Source organism: Chroicocephalus ridibundus, chromosome 1 (genome assembly GCF_963924245.1).
Source record: "Chroicocephalus ridibundus chromosome 1, bChrRid1.1, whole genome shotgun sequence".
NCBI classification, from domain to species: domain Eukaryota; kingdom Metazoa; phylum Chordata; class Aves; order Charadriiformes; family Laridae; genus Chroicocephalus; species Chroicocephalus ridibundus.
Window position 1 is genome coordinate 12,384,969 of NC_086284.1, and position 21,261 is coordinate 12,406,229.

General features: G+C 56.0%; 1 protein-coding gene across 2 annotated transcripts in view; it reads right to left on the reverse strand.

The window, feature by feature from the left end:
• The window catches only part of DCHS1 (dachsous cadherin-related 1), a 78,930-nt gene that overhangs the window by 39,682 nt on the left and 17,987 nt on the right, over positions 1-21,261 (reverse strand). Inside the window, exons 1-2 of one of the 2 annotated variants that reach the window (XM_063328955.1) lie at positions 15,406-15,544; positions 9,378-11,188 (exon numbers count right to left, since the gene is read on the reverse strand). In XM_063328955.1, coding sequence (XP_063185025.1) covers positions 9,378-11,129 — 1,752 coding nt within the window. In that variant the 5' untranslated portion in view covers positions 11,130-11,188; positions 15,406-15,544. Of the gene's footprint in view, positions 1-9,377; positions 11,189-15,405; positions 15,545-21,261 lie in introns of those variants that run through there. The other variant, XM_063328947.1, reaches the window with a different exon arrangement.

Consider the following 21,261-nt stretch of genomic DNA (forward strand, 5'->3'; position numbering starts at 1 on the left):
GAGGCCAGCATCCCGGTGCTGCCGAAGGAAGGAGACAACCTGGAGATCCAGCTGGAGACCGATTCCAGGGCCGGAAACCAACAGCATCCTTAGGGGAAAAGCTGCATTTCACTGCAGACTTGGGAGACAAGATATTTAGTATAGGCAGTTGTTAATCAGCGCTGCAGCCATGCCCCAGGAGAGGGGACAAAGGCGCTCAAACGCTGACAGCTGCTGGGTGGGCAGTGAGCCCTCACAGACAACCCCAGCAGGATGTTTTGTACGTTGGGCAGCTTCTCCATGTCTACAGAAGTTGTTTGTGACCACTATAAAAAGGCTTAGGATGTTCGCAAGTCTATATGCATGACAAACAGTGAATATTTAGGGACGTGATTAGACAGCTACTGTAAACTCAGGCTTGGGAATATCATGACAGTCATGCGAATGCTTGTATGTAAAAGGCACGCCAGCGGGAGAAATGTGCAAACTGAAAACCACACAAAAACACAAAATGTTAAAATAAAATAATAAAATAAAATAGCTGCAATTTGGCACAATCACCATCTGTGTGCCAGGGAGGAGAACTGGGAAAGGCCTACAGGATGAGAGGCAGGAGCAAAAGGGATAGGATTAGGGGACTGGAACAGCTCTCTGATGAAGAAAGGCTGAGGGATTTGGGTCTCTTCAGTCTGGAAAAAAGACGTCTGACGGGGGGATCTTATCAACACTTATAAATACTGAAAGGGTGGGTGTCAGGAGGATGGGGCCAGGCTCTTTTCAGTGGTGCCCGAGGACAGGGCAAGAGGTAACGGGCACAAACTTGAGCATAGGAAGTTCCACCTAAACACGAGGAGGAACTTCTTTGCTGTGAGGGTGGCAGAGCCCTGGCACAGGCTGCCCAGAGAGGTGGTGGAGTCTCCGTCTCTGGAGACATTCCAAACCCGCCTGGACGCGTTCCTGTGCCACCTGCTGTGGGTGACCCTGCTCTGGCAGGGGGTGGGACGGGATGATCTCCAGAGGTCCCTTCCAACCCCCACCATTCTGTGATTCTGTGATTCTGTGACCGTAAATGCAAAAGGAACTCCACAGTGTAGTGGATAGGCTGGGATATGCTACTGCTGTATTTGCACTAAAAATCATAGAATCATAGAACGGTTTGGGTTGGAGGGGGCCTTTAAATGTCATCTAGTGCAAGCCCTCTGCAATGAGGGGTACTTAATGCCTTCTTTCCCTCAGTCTTTACTAGTAAGACTGGTCTTTAGGAATTCCAGGTCCCAGAGACTGGTGTGAAGCCTGGAGCAAGAAAGATGTACTGTTTGTTGAAGAGGATCAGGTCAGTGAATTCTTAAGCAAACTGGACATACGTTAAGTCCATGGGCCCTGATGGGATGAATCCACAAGCACCAAGGGAGCTGGCAGATGTCACTGTGAGCTGGCAGATGTCACTGTGAGGCCACTTTCAATAATCTTTTCTCAATCATAATATTTGGGAGAAGTGCCTAAAGGCGGCAGGAATGTAAATATCACTCCTATCTTCAAGAGGGGCAGGCAGGAGGACCCAGGCAACTACAGGCCAGTCAAGCTCACCGTGATCCTTGGGAAGGTGATGGAGCAGCTAATTCTGGAAACCATTTCCATGCACATGAAGGACAAGAAAAAGATCAGAAGTAGTCAGCATGGCTTCATCCAAGAGGAAGTCATGCTTGACCAACTTGTTAAATGACTGGCCTGGTAGATGAAGGAAAAGCAGAGGGTATTGTCTACCTGGACTTCAGTAGGGCCTTTGACACTGCCTCCTGTGAGATCCTCATAGACAAGGTGTTGATGAACGAGCAGACAGTGAGGTGGATTGAAAACTGGACGAATGGCTCAGCTCAGAGAGTGGTGATAAGGGCCACAAAGTCCACTTGGAGGCCAGTAGCTAGCAGTGTAATCCAGGGGTCAATACTGGGTCCAGTCCTGTTGAACATCTTCATTAATGGTCTGGATGAGGGGGCAGAGCATACCCTCAGCATGTTTGCTGATGACACCAAATTGGAAGGAATGGCCGATACACTGCCATCCAAAGGACCTTGAGGGGCTGGAGAAATGGACGGAGAGGAGTTTCATGAAGTTCAACAAGGGGAAGTGCACCCGGGGAGGAACAACCTGGGGCAAGGACATATGCTGGGGCCACCCAGTTGGAAAGCGGCTTGGCAGAAAAGGACCTGGGGGGTCCCGGTGGACGCCCAATTGAAAATGAGATGGCAACGTGCCCCCGCTGCAAAGAAGGAGAGCGGTATCCTGAGCTGCATCAGGAGGACTGCTGCCAGCGGGTCGAGAGAGATGATCCCGCCCTTCTACTCAGCAGTGGTGAGGCCACAGCTGGAGCGGTGGGCTCCCCAGGACAGGAGAGAGAGGGACATAGTGGGAGAGAGTCCAGTGAAGGGCCACGACGATGATGAAGGGACTGGAGCATCTCTCCTATGAGGAAAGGCTGAGAGAGCTGGGACTGCTCAGCCTGGAGAAGAGAAGGCTGAGGGGGGAGATCATCCACACATGAAAGAGGACACCAAAAGGATGGAGTCAGGCTCTTCCCCGTGGTGCCCAGTGCCAAGACCAGAGGCAGTGGTCACAAACTGAAACACAGAAGGCTTCCTCTGAACATCAGTAAGCACTTTTTCACTGTGAGGGAGACCAAGCTCTGGCCCAGGGAGGAGGTGGAGTCTCCATGCTTGGAGGCATTGAAAAGTCATCTGGACATGGTCCTGGGCAACCAGCTCTGGATGGCCCTGCTTGAGCAGGGGAGCTTGTACTAGATCATCTCAATAGGTCCCTTCCAAACTTGACTGTTCTGTGAGCTCCAGTCAAAGGCCCTCCTGAATCTCCCAGTTCCCCATTTAGCTCCAATTAGTCTTTTGGAGAGCTGATCGGCTCCACCAGCCCTGCACCGCAGCCCTGACAGCACTGTGCAGCAGCATCTGCTACCTGCCCCTTCTTCCCTGCAGGTTTGGTGAGAAGACTTCGCTGGTGCACCCTGCAGCTACTGCAGCTGGGCCGACGAGCACATCATGGGAGTGCTGTGGCCAACGTAGAGCAGAAGTGGATGACAAAGAGCACCAAGATGGCTCAGGGTTAGGCAGAAAGAAACCAGAACACCAGTTTTAGGGGGCTATGAGTGCCATCAGGGAAGGAGGGCAGGTGCAGGGCAAGCGTGCCTCTCCCTACTGCATGGAGAACTGGGAGGACAAAGATGGACATTGAGGCCTTGTTATTTCACGCCCTCCTCCTGGTCCCTCAGCAAGACAGGAGGGATGAGTGGAGCCAAGGCACCACAAAGCTCTTACGTTCCCCAGAGTCGGGGATGGACGGAGAGGCACAGCCCCACAGTGGGGTCCTCAGCTGCATCACCTGTAGGAATCAAGGCTTCTCCTTCCCACAGACCCATCTGGAGCACAACACCGGAGCCCTTCAAACACGGCCATCCCTTGCCCTCCCAGCCTTACTGCTGACCCCGGTACACAGTCCCCGGTGCTGGAAAGGGATGGAGTGCTCCTCAGCAGCTCGGGCCTCCATTCTCTGGCTGTCCTCCCCACCTCCAGCGAGCGCAGTCAGCAGGCAGGGAGCTCATCTGGAGCCCTGCCCTGGCTGGATCTCTGCTACGCACATGTTACGCTGTGGCTTTGGCAAACATCTGGCTCTGGGCTCCCGCCCCTCGGAGTGACGGCTCTTGGTGGGAGAGGAGGGGAGGCTGGCGCCAGTGTGGTCAACGATCCCACGCACGGCGCTCCCTTTGCCTGAGTGTGTGCCAGGCGTCCTGCCCTCCCCAGCCCTGGCACAGCTGCTGACCAGCTAAAAGCAGCCAGGGAGCGGCCACGGCTGCTATTTCAGGAGCCGTCTCTGGCTCCCGGGCCGCGTCCCAGCCTCCAGCACTCTCCAGCCTCGGGGGAGTCGGCGGGGTCAGGGTTCGGCCCCAGCGATTGTCCAGCACACGTGGCCGAGGCGAGGGTCAGACCCCGAGGCTGCGGGAGCGCCATGTCCGGGGGGAGCCTCTGCACGGCTGTAGGCTCTGCCTGCTCCCACCGCTGGCGCCCCACAGGGCACGGGGAGGGCTCTGGCTGGCGGCCCCACAGCCACAGCCTGGGCACAGACAGGCGCAGGGCTGCCACAGCCATACACGGCCACGTATGGAGAACAGGGGCAGACGATGGCCTCCAGCACCGCTCTGGGATGGGATAAAGCCCTGGGTTTTGAGGAGGAGGGGACGCAGTTTATTCTCGGACGTTGGCAGGGAGGTAGGACCATGGAGGGTGAGGCTGGGCAGCAGGCTGCAGGAGCCTGGGGGTGAACACTGCCCTCCTGGGACCCCCCTCCGAGCAGAGGGGCAGAGTAAGGCACAGAAAGACGAGGAGCAAGGCTCGCGCACGGGCACCCAGGTGTCCTCTCTGGTGGGGCAGTGGGGAGGCGAAACGGGAGCTGCAGGGCACTGGGAGCCCCAACAGAACAGGCAGGAGTTCGGGAGCTGGGCCTCTGGAGAGGAAGAAGAGTGCTCAAGGTGGGGGGCTCGAGCGGGCCAGCAGCAGCGCAGGGTGGCAAGTGACAGGGTCTGGCCACGGCTTCCCGGGGGACACTGATGCCAAGAAGGACTCCAAACCAGGGTGTTGGGCTGGGTTTCGAGCGAGATGGGACACAGATGGGCAAGACACGCAGGCGAGAGAGGGGCTCAGGGCAGCACGAGATCGAGTATGGGAGACCCTGGGGGACCAGGCAGGGATGTCCCAAGGGCAGGGTGAGGCACACGCAGGTGAGGGCGAGCGCTGCCAGCGAGAGCTGCCCGGGGGGCAAAACAGCGGGGTCCCCGGGGGGAGCAGGCAACAGCAGCTGGCAGCAGCCAAGGGGTGTGGAGAGAACAAGAGGGACGGGGTGGGAGACGCTGGCGGGCTGGGGCTGCGGGAGGGAGGCGCAGGGACTGTCACCCCGCAGGGCAGCGCGCGCAGGTGCGGGGCAGCGGGTGGACACGGAGGAGGGAGGGCGTGAGCGAGGGCCGTGGGAGGAAGAGGAGCTACGTGGGGCCTGGGGCTGAAGCAGAGGTGAGGGAAAAGGGGCAGCTGCGAGGGGCTGGGGATGGCGGAGAGGAAGGAGGGAGCTGTGCGAGGGGCTGGGGGAGGAGCAGAGCATGGGGGAGAGGAGCGCGAGGGGCTGGGGCCTCTCGGCTGCAGTGGAAAAGCTGCTGCAGCTCCAGGGGAAATGCTACTTGAATTAATCATGGCGCTGGCTGCTGTGCCAAGCCCAGGAGGAGGCTGCTGGCAGCGCAAGGAAATAACTTTCACAGGAATTTGGAACAAACGCAGCTCTTCTGGCGGTAACAACAGCACTCACCTCCCCCACAACCTCCCCATGTACCACCATCTCCCCCGTGTCCCCACTCCTTGCGTACCCCCAGACGCCCCCACGTTACCGCCCGCTCTCCCAGAGCATGATGCACTCCCTCCCCTCACTGCAAGCTCACAGGCGTCTCCCCATCTTGCCTCAGGAAGCTCCACTTCTTCTTTCTGAGGAGGGGGGAGGCCTGTTTTATGTCGTGCAAAGGTCTGAAAATAGGTTAATGCTAAATCCCTTGCCCCAAGAAAACGAATGCATGTAGTCATGTCCTCCCCACCTCCCGCCACTCTCTTTGGCAGCAAAGTCGGTGAGCATTAGTCCTCTTGCTGTTCCAGTCCCCATGCACGGCTACTCCCCGTGGCCTCTCACAGCAGCCCCCTTCAGTAGCACAACCGACGCACCAGGATCATCCGTCAAGGCTCTCTTGCAGAAACACAGCAGATGTGGCCTGGCCTAGCCTACAGCGCTTCATGCAGGTCTTTGTATCTGGGGCACAGCCCAAGAGGCTGCCCACCGCCGGGGCCACCGAATCACAAATCAGCACTCAAACTCCAAAACTCATCAGACTTGTCCTCAAAACTGCAAGGTAAGACTGTACGTTAGGTGTGTTACTGGTCAGCTCTTGATTTCTGATGTTCTTGTTCCCCAACAATTGTACGTATGGATGCAAAGAAAATATGTAGACCCTGAATCCAAACCCACTGATGTTGGATCCACGCAAGAATCAATAATCCACCATCTCATTTCATTCACATTTCTGTCAAATCAGCCCGTGCTCACAACATGGGGTTTACACAGCTCTCTGCGCTTTACGCTGGCTGCCAGAGGACAGACAATACTTGATTTAGCATGAAAAGTTAGAAAGGCCCAGAAAGACAATATCTGACCATGCTTGCAGCTTGCTGGTACAAAGTCAAATGTTTAAAACAAATTTAAGACAGCAGGGTGAATTTATACCAAACAGTGCTTCACATCATGTAACCACAGCATTTGAATGTAGCCCGAAGAGCCCTAAAGCTTCTTTATTATCAACTCATGGCCACAGAGAGCAACAGAGACAAGCAGTCAGTGACTATCCCTCAGCGTTGTGTTCACTGATTCCCCGGGGTTCCTTCTCCACTGGTGTTTCTCTCTCATCTCAGGCTTGAACTGTGAGTTTGCTATTTCCTTTGCTTAGTGCTCGTGCAGTGTCTGCTACTGTGGGACCCGGACCATGATAAACGTGTGTAATAAATGAAGAAGATGTTACGAGATCCTTTTTCTTTCTTGGGAGCTCAGGCCAGCAACCTGCTCTGCTTGTCTCTGTTCGTACACCAAACACAAAGACCGACCTGGCGGAGAGGACGGTGTGTGCAAGGGAGCAGGAGACCCGCTGCCGTTCTTCAAGTCTCTTCTGGTCACTCACATGGATTGCCCCCTTCCCCATTGTTCTGTCCTGCCCATGGAGAGCGGATGTTACCATTTGAAATTAGACCTGGTCCTCCCAGGGTTTCTTGCTTGGAAACATGACAGATGGAGAAGTGAACCCATTCCCTTCTGTGCTGACCTTGGAGGCTGCCCTGTGTCCTGCACAGCACGCTGGCAGGGCCTGCCCGTGGCTTAAGCTCTCTTGACCGTTATGCGAGTCTGGACCAAATCCAGACCTTGACAGAGACCCTTCAACCTCCCAGGGCAGGACGAGCCCTGATGCTTAGAAGCCATGGACAGATGGAGTCAAGTAGGAGCGACTGCACACGCACCTGACATGGGTGACCCCGTGGGACACGGTGATGGCTGCTGGCCACCACAGACCCTGACAGCACCTCTGAAGCCCTCCTGTTTGGGGCAACAGGAGTGCCGTGTCTGAGGGGTGGCCATGCCGGCAGCTGTGCTCTGGGACCTGGGCTCCCTGCCCCGGCTCTACCCGGCTCCCCGACCTGGCTCGCTCCCGCTGCGGCCCGGTGCCGAGCCGGCAGCCTGGCCAGCCTCCTTTCCCATCCTCTCACGTTTCCCGGCTCAGAGGAAGCAGCAGCAGATGTGTGAGCTGTTTGCTTTGTGCCGAGGCCACGCGGGAGTTACCTGTGCTCAGCCCAGACGCGCCGTTTCCAAACGAAACACGAGGGCCGAGCCAAGACCATCGAAATCTGGCCAAACCCTCAGTCGCTGCCGGCCGCTGGGCCAGCACCTTCCCCTGCGCAGCGCGGAGCTGGGCTGGCCCCTGCGCTACACCGGCCTCACCATCCCAGGCAGCCATCGCTGGACCAGCTTCTCTGCGCCATCCCCATGGCCCTGCACCGCCCCAGCTACTCCACACATCCTGCTCTCCCTCCCGCCTGTCCCCGCGCTCGCAGTCAGGAGCCCAGCCGCCATCTCCGATTGCATTTCCAGAACGCCTTCCCACACGGCAAGCGGCACTGAGCAGGAAGGCACGGAGAAGGAGAGAGAGGGGGGCCTCCCTTCGGGGGCTGCTGCAGCCGAGACATCCCTGCACACGCCTGGGGCCTCCACGCTCGCCCAGGGACACGCGGCTCCTCCACTGCCACCCTCTCCCCGAAGCCCACTCTTGACCCCTTCCCCATCTCTGTCCCCAGCCCTGGTCCAGTCCCTGTCCCCATCCCCGCTCACCTGGGACAGCGCGGAGAGCTGGCCTGCGCGGATCAAACCCAAATCCTCTCCCACCCAAATGTTCCTCCTCATCTCCCACCCACTTCTTCTGCCTAGACTTCCCCCCCCGCCCAGTCCCACCCTGAATGATCCCCTACCCCCACCTAGGTCTGCCCCATCCTCAACCTGCCCCTGCCCCATGTCCCTTCTCTATTCTACACCCGGCCTTTGCTCCCACCCAATTCCCCTCACCCACGCACTCTCCCCCGTGCTCCTGCCCCCCGTCCCCTGCACTCACCCGCCCCACAAGCCCCCCTCCAGCGCTCCCCTCCCATACCCTCCGTCCCCTCGTTCCCGCACCCTACGCGGCCCACACTCACCAGCCCACGCGCTCACAGCCCCCACGCCCCAGCAGCGCGCACAAAGCACGGCTGTACGCTGGGTTTTCTCGCCGGCTCAACTTTCTCCTCCAGGCCCACCTAGAGGCCTTTTTCCCTGGCCAGGTGGCAGGACCTTCTCATGGGTCCAGAATTTCTGCTGGCCCCATGCACACTGCTCACCACCTGGCCCCAGAGCCCCTCACGGCCCCAGACGGACATCCCAGCGCCCCACGACTCCAGCAAAGAAGCGCCCCAAGCTTCACAGACAATCTGGACGCTGCCTTGGTTGGCACAACCACGGCAGGTCCCCACTGTCGGCCCCAAGCCCCACGTCCCCCCCATCCTGACTCAGAAGGGCTGCATCGCCTGTCTCCAGCAACCAGGGCTCCGGGGCCTGAGCTGCGATCGAAACGGCAAAAGCAGGGAACACAGAACATAGAAAACACAAATGGCATCACTGGCACATCTCGAGGGCCGCAGGACCTGCCAGAAGGGCAGCACCTCTCCCAGCCTCACCTGCGACCTCTCACTACATGAAGGCTGATACAGCACCGGTCTCAGCTCAAAGCCCACAGGTGCCGTTCACACGATGAACAGTTGTGCATAATTAATGCTAATGTTCACAACCAGCCTTACAAACACTGATGAACTTAGGCTAAGGACTTCACTGGGCAAGAGAGAAGCTAGCAGCTTGGCTACAAGCAGCTTCCGAGAGGTCTTACCCATCTTCCTGAGCACCATTTGGAGTGTCCTGGCCCGCAAGGCACCTCCACGCTTGCGCAAGCGAGGACCGGCACAGTGGGCCCCGATCTTAGCTGAGCTCAGCACCGCGCTTTGCACAAAGGACATCCTCGAGGTGTGCCCACAGTATCAGCGATACCACCCAGTGCTCTGCCCCGTTTACAACCCACACTGCGCACGGGGGTCTCCGTTCTAGCATTCCTGCTGCAACCGTTGCCCATCCAAGCCATGACAACCGCCCCAAAGAGCCTTCAGTGGCAGGACTCCCATCCCAAGCCTCTCATAGCCCTGGCCGTGCCCTCCCCAAGCTCAGCTCCTGACAGTTGTACCCACCTGTAAGAAGCAGGTCCCAACAGGGGTGTTCTCCTTCAGGGAAACATTGTAGAAATTACTCCTGAACACTGGCTCATTGTCATTGACATCCTGCAGGGACACATGTACCACAGCTGAAGAGGAGAGGGCGGGGGTGCCCCTGTCTGTGGCCAGCACAGTCAGCTGAGGCTGAGGGTCCTTCTCGTAATCCAGGGGGGCGGCGGTGGTGATGATACCTGTGGCAGGGTCAATGGCAAACCAGCTGGAGTGGGTGTCACGGCCATGCACGATACTGTACCGCACCTCCCCATTGGGACCCTGGTCCTTATCACGAGCTGTCACCTGCAGGACAAAGCTGCCTGGGTACACCACCTCAGGGATGCTCTGTTTGTACTCCTGCTGGTCGAAGAGTGGAGGGTTGTCATTGATATCCACCACTTGCAGCACAAAGGCTGATTCTGCCCGGAGTGGGGGTGTTCCTGAGTCAGTAGCTGTCACTCGCAAATCGTAGGAGTCTCTTTCTTCCCTATCCAGAAGCTGGTCCACACAGATCAGGTAGATGATGTTGTCCTTGGTAGTGAGGGCAAACTTGCCATCTCCTCCCTCCAGTGTGACATTGACATTGGAGTACTCGCCATAGTCTGGGTCGGAAACAGAGATGCGTGCCACATACTGGCCGGGCTGAGCTCCCTCAGAGATCTGAGGGGAGCCATCTTCACTCAGGAAGATGATAGTCATGGTGGGCTGGTTGTCATTGTAGTCACGCACGTGAATAGTGACAAAGGCTGTGGTGACCTCAGGATGGACAGCCTTATCCCTTGCCTGCACCACCAGCTCATGCACCTTCCTTACTTCATAGTCCAGACCCTTGTTGAGCTTGATGACTCCAGTCCGGGAGTCGATGGTGAAGTACTGGTCAGGATCGCTCTGCCGCCGGTTGATCTCATAAATCACATCCCCATTGTCACCTTCATCTGCGTCAGAGGCAAAGACCTGCAGGATGCTGCTGCCAGGTTTCAAATTCTCTGAGATGAGAGTGTGATAGCGGCTCTGGTTGAAACTAGGAGCGTTGTCATTGATGTCCTGGATGGACACATCCAGTGTCATCTGGGTACTCCGGGGAGGAGAGCCACCATCATAGGCTTCCAACAGCAGTGAGTATGATGAACGGTTCTCCCGATCCAAGACGTTGCTGACCACCAGGTCCAAATACAGGACCCCATTGGGTCCCCGACGTGTTTCCAGGCGGAAGGCCTGCCCCACATTCTCCCCCTTAATCACATAGCCTTGAGTATTTAGCAGGCCACTGTCAGCATCAAAGGCTGGGTCCAAGGGAAATCTGCTGCCGATGGGTGTGTGCTCTGGGATCTGTAAGGTGCTGTGTTGTTTGGGAAAGGCTGGAGCATGGTCATTGATGTCATTCACTTGGATGTTCACTTCTACCGTGATGCCTTCCGGGGTTACAGCAATGAAGCTGTAGCGGTCCCGAGTCTCTCGGTCCAGGACACGAGCTGTTTTGATGATACCGGTGTTCTCATCTATCCCCAAGTCGGTGGTAACACCGCTGCCCTCCTGTGCTGAGATGAAATACATGTAGGCACTAGTTCCAGGGGGGAGGCCAGCACTGATGTCCCCGATGATGGTGCCAGCTGGCTGCTCCTCATCTATTTGTAGGTCCAGGGTGCCCAGGACAGCAGAGCCCTTCCCTGCTCTCAGGCCCCCAAGAATTAGCAGCTCCAGCAGAAGCACGGCCGACCCCTTCATCTGCTCCATCGCTAGTGACTTGCAGAGCAGAGGGCGGCTCGATCTCCTTTGCAGTGTGTGCTTTAATCCTGCATGGAATGCAGAAGAGAGAACGCTGGTTAAGAGGGAACAGCAAAAGAAAGACAGAAAAAAAAACCCATGGAGAGGGAAGGCTTGCCAAGTACCGGCTGCCCAATTGCTCTGTATCACCCATCCCTCACGAGGAGTGAAGGTGAAAACGCGTCAGAGCAGAGGGTGGCCAGAATGAAGGCCTGGGACAGCATCTGAAGTTAGCCAAGCAGGTCACACCTGACCGCGCTCAGGTCAGCAGCCAGTACCCTGTCACACAGGCTGCTGCCTACACAGTCAAGCGTTCTTCCCAACCAGCCGCCCTCCTGGAGCCAGCTGCCCTGGAGCAGAGCGTTCCTGCGCCTTTAACAGCCGAATGCTTCCTGGGAGGCTGAGAGAGGCTGGCTGCAAGAAGAGGGAGATTTTTGGACAAAACAGCAGCCTAGCACCTCTCCACCCTGACAAAAGCTGGTCTAAAATTGGGAGCTCAACAAGCGACGGTGTTGAGGTCCTCCCCACGCCCTGCCCCCAGCAGCGTGCCTCTCAGGACCACAGGGGTATAGGTGCCAAAAAACCCATGAAGTGCAAATCTGGTGTCCCTGGGAGGGAGCAACAGAACTGGAGCAGGCTCACATCCAGCGAACAATAAATCAGAACGGCTGCATTGCAAAGGATGCACCCACAGCTGGGAAGGCCCAGGATAAAATCAGACAGGGCCCATTGTTTGGCCTGGCACAGAGATCTGTGGATGCCCCAAGCTGGTACCATGGAGGGTGGTGGCAGTACAGTAGGAACGCAGCAACTCCCTCTGAACTGCCAGCTGCTCTCTGGCTCCTTCCCGGTCCCACACCCTCCACTGCTCGCTCTCCTCCTTTGTCTCCTTCTCACTGCTCCTTGCTCGTTCTGGCTCCTTCACTCCATTTCCCCCTGCCGTAGCTTCATTTCACTGCAGCAGTGGGGGAGGGACGAGCAGGGAGGAGCAGCTCCCTGCAGCAACACCACTGCTGGACACGCTGGACACGCTCCCGGCGCCCAAAGGCTGTCAGTCCCCCCCCTCCGGGGCTCTGCCCACCCTCCTCGTGAACAGTCAGTGAAACTCAGCAGTCAAGGAGCTTGCGAAGAACACCAGCCCCAGTGCTGCTTTCAGCCCCCAGTAAACGAGGCTTAGTGGTCTGCAGGGATGGCGGCAGCATGAGCTCACACTTGGACTCTCTTGAAAGCATTTGCTGCTGGTCCCATAACCACACTCAGGAGCCGCTCATGTCAGACACAGGACGGCAAGAACCTCCTGTCTTGGGGGACACGGAGGTGGCTGACACTGCCTACTTTGGGGACTAAGAATGTCGGCCCTTCATCTAAAGAACCTTACAGCAGCGTTAACCCTTTCCAGGGGACGCAGGCTGATTATTCCCGGGTCCTCTTTCCCACATTGGGTCAACTGCGTGGATTGGTTTTCCCTGTGGAAATCCTGGGTTAGTGACAGAAAGAAAAATATTAAAAGTGTTTAAAGAAGTGTTTTGTTTACTTCAATGGGCATCCAGTGTCTGAGGTCTATGGCAAGTAAATCCATACAGTCTGCTTGCACTGAGCCATCCTCATTATCTCTTGGAGGGGAAGTCAAAAGAAGCTACTTTTATCCCTGCGGGCTCCTGGCTCAGTGGTCCTAGACAGGTCTATCTGCCTCTGTTGGGGCTCGTTACAGACCCCCAGCTGGGGGGGTGACTGCATACACCCAGAACATGCAGTGGGGGGGGAATGAGCTCCAAGTTTGCTTCTGTGATGAAACCGCACCATCCTAACTGTGACCCAGCTGCTCAGGTCAGGGGAAGGTAACAGGGCAGAGGGTTTAAAGCCTTGGAAGTAGGTTAGACAAAAACTAAATAAAAAGGAGAGGAGAAAAACAGGCAGAGGGACAAGGCTCCCTGGGGCAACCTCAGCGGCTGAGGACAGGACGAAGCTGAAAGGTCTTGGGTAGCGCCTGGAACAGATCAGGGCGCAAATATGGGGAAAAAAACACCTGGTTTGATTAGTGATGTGGCTCTTGAGAAGCAGAAGGGAGCACAGCAAGGCTTTGTGGGCAGCTGGTGGGGAGGAGAGAAACTTGAAAAGCGAATCTGGGGAGTGTGAAGAGCAGCTGAGAGCACTGGGGCAACCAGGGAACAGAAATTAAGGTCCTTGGTGTGGCGCAACTGATGATGAAAGTCTGTGCAAACTTCTCCCTTTCCAGCCTCCCCGCATACAAGCGGGCAGTTTCAGAGCTGAGCTGCCTCTTGGGTACGAGATGCAACTGCCAGGTTGCCCCAGTCCAGGATGGGCAGACGGCCATCCATGGTACCAGCAGCCCCCTGTTCCTGTGAAGTTTCTGGGCTTGGGTCACAGAGGAAGACAGCGGTGACCTCAGTGGATGCAGAGTCACCAAATCTGAACAGCTGCTTCCAATTAGCAGATAGCTCAGCGCTGGGGGCTGGCTTGACTGGTCCAGGCCCAGGCCGTGTAACGTGAGCCAGGCTGCCCTTGCTCCCTCTGTCCCTCCCACCATCGGGCACCGAGTTCCCGAGTAAGAAATGGCAGCAGACGCCTCTGAAGAAAACTGCCAGCAGGAGAATCTGTCCAGAGAGACGTCTGGAGGTCCAGAGCCATAGTAAGGAGGTTGACAGGAAGGGTAGCTAAAATGGAGTGCGCTGCAAGATACGTAAGCATCTCTAAGCCTAGGGCTGACAGGCCAGGGCACCAGGAGAGCCCAGCCTACGCTCCGTAAAAAAAGATACGGAATTACAGAGGGACCACCGCACGCATCGCTGCCTGCCTGACAGTGGCACCTCCTCGCGTCTCATGTCAGCCGCGAGGAAGGGGCAGCAGGCCCGCAGTGGCCCCAGCAGAGAAGCTGGAAAGATGGCACCCACTGTGCATGCCACAAACAGATGTCAGAGTGCTTGCTGTGCAAAAGCTCCATCAAAGCTGCAGATGCTGCTGATGCCATACCCAAAGTCTCACATGAGAGGCCGTGACTCATGTAATGATGTTTTTGAGACTCCAGTCCAGACGAGGAAAGGAGTCAGAAGCCCACTTATCTTTGCTGAGCACCAGTCACTGACCTGGAACACGCTTTTCTCTTCTACATTTACACGTATCTCTCAAGAGTTTTGGATTATCTGCCCTCAGAGCTAGAGGCAGCCCAGGCTTGCCCGCAGCGCCGCCTTAGGCTAACGACCCACTTTCAACCTCTACTGAGTCTGCCACTGCCTGCAGGCATCTCCGTGCCATCTCCACCGCCTCCCAGCCCGCCCTTCACACCAGCACCCTATGGCTCACTCCCAGCCAGGCACGCAGCCTCACCTCCCTCTGACACCCGCTCCGCGCCCTGACCAGCGCTGGGGGCCGGCCACCCTCTCAGCAGGACGCGCCCAAGCTCCCCTAGCATCCCTGGGCATCCCATTTCTGGGCCACTCCAGGGCTTCCTGCAGGCTGTCCTGTCTCTGAAAACACTTCGCCCACAAAGGAAGCTCTAATAAAATTTCCTCACGCATTAGCCACTTCCCACCGTCCCAGCCCTCCGCCGCCTGGCCCCTGCCGCGCTGCGTGCCCCTCGCGGGGGTGCCGCAGGGCCTTCCCTGACCCTCCCCGCGGCTGCCCCCGGGCTGTCAGGGCTCTCCCTCCCTCAGAGCTCCCGGGCAGCCCGGCCCCCCCGCGGCTCCTGGGGCTCCCCGCCTCGCCTGGGGCTTCCCGGTCTCCGGGGCCAGCGCTTGCGGGTGCTCCCCGCCCCCGTGCACCCCCCGGGGCGTCCCGCAGGGCGCACTCCCCCCGGCGCCTGAGCCCCGGCACCCCCGGTCTCCGCTCCGCTGGGGCCCGCAGCCCCCGCCCGGCGCCTCCGCGGCTGCTTCGCCGCCCCCGCCGAGCGCCCGCCCCGCGGCGGCTCCCGGTCCCGGTCCCGCGCCCGCCCCGTCCCGTCCCGTCCCGTCCCGCTCGCCGCTGCCAGCCCCAGCCCCGAACCGTCGCGCCGCGGGCGAGGCCGGTCCGGCGGCGGATCCGCGGTGCTGCGCCGCCGCGGGCGCGCCCCCCCCCCGCGCTCCCCCCGCCCTATTGTCTGCGCAGCGGAGGCAGAACAAAGCGCCCGGTCCCGGTCCCGGTCCCGGTCCCGCCCGGCCCGGCCCGGCCCGGCCCGCCGTGCGGCGGTGCGGGGCAGCGGGCGAGGGCGGCGGGCGGCAGCAGCGGGTCGGTGCCCGGCGCTGGCACTTACACCGTGCGTCCCGCGCTCACATCCCGCAGGGTCCGGCCCCGCCAAGGCGTCCCGCAGCCGCTCCGGTCCCCCGGTGCTCCGGCGCCACCGTCGCTTCGGAACCGCTGGCCGCCCCGGGACCCGCCGCGTTCCGGTGCTCCCCCCCCCGCCGCGGCCGCCCGGTGTCGTGCGGTGCGCCGGCCTCCCGGTGCCGCGGCCGCCCCGGTGCCGCGGTCGCCCCGCGGAGCGCTCGGCGGCAGGCGGCGGGTCGGCGCTGGCTCGGCGCGGAGGCTCCTGCTGAAACCCGACCCAGCGCCGCCCTCAGCCCCCCGCTCCCCCCGCCGCCCCCATCCCCGCCCCGCCACCGCAGCGCGCCGGCAGCGCGGCCCCGAGCGGGGGTCCGGGGCGACGGGACGGCGCGGCGGGACACGAAGGAGCGAGGGAGCGGCGTCGGGCAGAAGGAGGGCACGGAGGGGCAGGGAGGGCAGGAACGGGGGTAAAGAGGGGTGGAGAGGAAGCGATGGGCGCCGGCAGCCCGGGGAAGTGGGAAGGGGTCGGGCAGGAGCAAGAGGCAGAGCGGCGGTGGGATGGGACAGGGCGAGGAGGGGGCTGGGCAGGAGATGGAGGGGGGCCGTGGGTGACACTGGGGGCATGTGGGGACACGATGGCAGAGGCACAGCCCATGCTCTCTCTCTACCACAGTTCCTTCCTAAGCACAGACCCCAGCGTCCGAGTACTGTGGCCTGCCAACACCTTGACTCACATCAGGGCTTCTCCTGTCCAGGCTGGAGGGTAGCGCCTTCTGTAGCCATCTGTAGCGCCTGCCCACAAGTGATTTGGGCTCCATCAGTCTATACCAAGAGACAAGGCAAGGCTCTGGTCAGAGTGACTCTCTACTCTGCCTCCCTGGCTCAGCTTGGCCACTCAGGCTGGCTTTCTCTGCTCCAGACAGGCCAGGTCACAGCAGCGTTGGGGTGTCCGTTGGGAGCCACTCAGCCTCCAGGACAATAATCACCACTGCGTCTTCTTTTATGAAACTGTCATTGACTACTGGCTGTGATGGTCCATTGCGAAGATCACATGCCACAGCTCAGTCCGCTTCATCAGGAAAATGCCTTGGTTCTTCCATTGGTGACAATCAATTCAAATAGAGAATATGGACCACCAGACTAATTTCAAAGAGAAGGAACCCCTCCAGATTTGCGTGTCTGCATCCCTTCCCGGATACCACTTAGGCTGAGCTGTATTTAGGAATAAAAAGTAAGTCTGGACTGCTGTTACTGATCTAAAGGTACCCTGGGGAAACCAAATCCTTTTGACCCTGAACAGCACATCTTACAATTCTTATCATAAATTCACCAAGCTTTAATATATCCAGTTTATTTCCTCCTACATCTATTTTCAGAAGGTCACAGGAAGGCAGGAAAAAAGTTCAGAAGGGGGGAATGAGGATGATAAACGTCCAGATCAGCTTCGGTGCACGGAACAATTTAGTCTCCATTCTGGAAAGGAGGGAAATGGGGGAAATGGGGAAGAGGACAACGAAATCATGAGTGGTCTGTGGAGGGGGATATCGTTCAGCTTTGTGGAGCTGATTTTATTCACTGTATCTTCCAATATAAAAGGGGCATGAGATGAGGCTGACAGAAGCCAAGATCAAAACAAATAAAAGAAGGCGGGACTTCGTGTGATGGGCTGTGGGCCTGGGGAACTGCTTGCCGTCAAATGCTGTAGATGCTCGAAATTGGCCCAAGAGGTGCTTGGATTAATTCAGAGAAGAGGGTTCCTGAACAGAGGAAACCACCTCCAGCTCACGAACTCATGTGAGTCACAAAGAGTTGGGTCTGGAGTTGTACTTAGGAGAAACATTGCGTACGCTTCTCCTGTTCTTCCACACCTTCCTGGGCACCCACTCGTAGACACTGTTGGAACCCGAGCTTGGGCTAGAGGGAGTCTTGAGCTGACTCCCAATGAGATGGTCCTTGTGATCTTGCATCTGCTCCAGTTTTAACAACAATATTTCAGCCTGGATTTAGCTATCGTGTCTTTGTTTCTCTTTATTTTTTGTCTAAAATTGTTTTTTTTTCATACATTACCTTATTCCCTCCCAGATATTTTCAGAAACAGCAGGAAATTTATCATTCGGCAGCTCCTCTTCTAAATGAAACAAGCCGTGTGCTCGTACGCTGACCTCGTGATCAGCTACCCATCGCTGTTATCCCAGTCGCTCTTCCATACGCATGTCTTCCAGTTGAAATTAATGTCTTTTTAATGCAGCAGATCACAATTCCCACTGTGTTCTGAAGAAATGTCAGCTGCACCTTGTAGAAAAGCATTTAAGGGAAGGCTTCCTTTCTCTACTGGAAACCTCTTGCTTGCTGTACTTAGGGATGACATTTGCTTTTTCTTAGTTGCATCATCTTACTCTCTTACACATGACTCACACACAGGTATTTTTCCTCTCCTGTGGTTTCTAAGGTCATTTCCAGCTTCTGGCCAAACGTTTTCTAATACATTGCTAAGACCAAGATCCACAACGTGATTTAGGCATATACCCTCCACGGTTTCTAATATATTGGTATTTGTGGCGATGCCTTTATTGATACTGGTTCAAATGCGTTTACTTTTAGTTTTTGATATACTAATCCAACGCATGGGGCTGATGGTGCTGAAAGACGAAGCTGCGATCACAAGGCTGCTCTCCATTCCATATAGACAATTGTGCCTTCGGAGAGGTCCTTGATGACTGGAAATAAGCTAAAAGAGCTGGCAGATCTTTAATGGCACTTCCCAGAGACTGCAGGAGCTCTCAATCCCCGCGTGTAAGAAATCGGGAAAGGAAGGCAAGAGACCGGTATGGCTGAGTAAAGACGTGCTGGTCAAACTAAAGGGCAAAAAGGAACTGCACAGGCCGCGGGAGCAGGGGCAGGTATCCTGGCAAGAGCACGGGGACGTTGTCCGGTTGTGCAGGGATGGGGTCAGGAAAGCCAAGGTGCAGCTGGAGCTGAACTTGGCAAGGGATGCAAAGAATAACAAGCAGGGTTTCTCTAGGTATGTCAGCCAGAAAAGGAAGGTCAAAGAAAGTGTAGCCCCCCCGATGAACACGACTGGCAAACTGGTAACAACAGACGAGGAAAAGGCTCAGGTACGCAGCCTGGCGCAGGCGACACAAAAGCTACGCGCAGAGGCTGCGAATCTCGGCCCCTTGCAAGTTTTCAAGGCTGATCTGAGCTAGTATTGCTGACAGTCGGTCTTCTAATGAAAGGACGGACCATGCGTCTCTGGAGACCCCTTTTAACCACGAAGAACTGTCCACTATAAATGTACAAATTTCATTCCATTTCTGTTACACTACTCGTTAATAATACTTTTTGCTTTTATGATGTTCTGGTCACCCTCTATACTCACAATGCCTCTTTACTTTGTGTCACTGATCAACCTTATCAGTATATTTTTTTTTTTTTCCCCCTGAGATTTTTACTGAAAAAAAACCCCACAAATAGATGAGCTCCAAAACTGATCCTTGAAAAGACCGTGCACTTCCTCAAGAATAAAGCGTCTGATTTATTGGTAATCCTTTTCTTTGCCAGTCTTCCACATTGTACAGCTTTTGTATCAATTTCTGTCTCCTTCATCTGAATAAATAACTTCCCAGGTGTTACTGTAGCGCTGCAGTTCAGATCCGCCCGATCAACCTTTTTTCCTGGCCCTCAAAAAATCACTTCTAAAGAAAGTCATCTAATGTGCTAGGCTAGCATGACGTGGCAAACTTGCTGCGTGCGATCACCTTTGCCGTTTATTGTCATGTTTTCAAACTATCGTTTCCCTTTAAAATCTGCTTTGAAGCCTTTATGCTACTGCAAGCAGTCTGCACTGTCCCAGGTCATTCCCTTCACTCCTCCTTTCTTCAGTGTCTGTGACGTCTGTTATCCTTCAGCCCCATGGCATTACCCCAGATCATTAAACAACCCTCTTCTCGGGCTTGCAATTTGTACACAAACGCTGCCTCTACTTAGAGACGGAAATTAGTGGATTCCTTTGGGTCTCCTAGTAAATTCTAATTTACTATATATTCTTGGAGCCCCTCGGCAAGAGAGGGGAGAACAGATCCATACCATGTGCTTGGACATTCAGAGAGATCTTGGACAGTCTGACATGGAAGTATCTTTGGAGCTGTATGTGGACTGGTAGAAAAACGTAAGTGAAGCTATAAGTAAGAGCAACTAAGACACAGAAACAAGAGCTATTCAGCTATTCAGGGCAGGTTACTGGTACTAGTAAAGGTTGGGACAGGACTGCAAAGCTCCCAGCTGTGTCATGTCCTTTGACAGAATTCTTAATGATAAGGAGACCAGAGTAGGGAGAAGGGTGTAAAATTGGAAGGTGACTGCGTTCTTTGGATCAATCAGTGCTTTGGTGAACTTCAGAAACTGAAAGAACGTAGGAGCTGGCGAAACATGGCAAACTGGAGTCAGTAGTGACTGACACATAGCTGGAAGGCAGCAGAGAAATCCTGCTTTCTGCACTGATTTGTGTTTCCCCAGATCTACAGGCAAACACTGCAGTGTAACGGCATGTTGTGCTATTTCACGTTGCTATTCTGCCACCTCAACGACCCTGATCCTGGAGTCGTGCACATCCCCACCCAGAATGGACTTTGCATGTTCCCACCCTCATCCATAGCCAGTGGGGAGTGTCCTGGCAGTTTAGCACCTTCCTGGTAGATGGCATCTTGCTTCTGAGCCCGACAGGAGCAATCTGGCAGGTAGCCCAGCGGGACTAAGTCGCTCAGAAGCTTCCACTCTTGCAGGCTGGAGTCTGGCTCAAAAGTCCCACACAGGAAATCCTTCTAGGATGTGCTTGGGCTCTGATTCCCGGATGTTCACAGCAAGCAAAGGCTTCCTGCATTCAGAATGGAGGTTAAAAATAAAGAAAGGCAGGCACCTGCTAGGAACATACACACGGCCGGGGCGGGGGGAGGGAAGTGAGAGGACAGGAGTAAGTTTTTTGGGTGAGATCACAAGTTTGCCTCTGCCATTTAGAATGCCCGTGAAATCCATGAAATGCAAAGGAAGAGTTGCGAGATCATTTCACCCAGCAAACAGAGCTGGGACCTTGGTGTTGCAGCTCTATATTCACAGCCTGGTCACACGGAAATGGTGCCAGTGAACTCCTGCTGGCCATAAGCTGACTGGAGAGCTTCGAACCTTACAGCCTAAGAGTTCTACTGCATCTCCTGCTTGTCTGGATGGACACAAAGCTCCTGTCAAATAAAGTTCTTGCAACAAGATGTTTCTGTGCCGTAGGGTTTGTTCATGAGCAGCCTGGAGCCCTGAAGGTAAGGTCCTCTCCCTGGGCTGCAGATGATGGATGGTTTTAGAGCAGTTAGAGTTCATGGCTTCTGTTAATTCGTTTATGAGAGTGTTTACAGTCTTGGAAATCTGGTGAAGTTCTGACAGTGCTGGAAGTAGATGGATTGAGCGGTGGTCTTAATATCACACGCTACATCATGCTTGAAGTAAGGATGCCCAGCCATCACCTCACCTTGCTTCCCATCTTTCTCATGCTAGCCTGGTAAGGACTCCCACACCCTATCTTCCAGGGCTCTATCTAGCACAGTCCTAAATGCCCTTCCACTTGATTGTCAACCTTGCCTCCTTTTTTAGAGAAATTCTCTAGCACAGCGCAACCTGTGAAATAGTTGGGGTTAAAATGTTGCTCCTTGCTACCTCCTTGTCTTGAACCTACATTATACCATGCATCTTGCAGGCTGGGAGTCCCACTGCTCATCGTTTCACCTGTCCCAGCCCTGGACTTGTTCTTTGTGTTGCCAGTTTCTTGCATTCCCAACTAGCGGCTCTCTTGTAGTTCATCTTG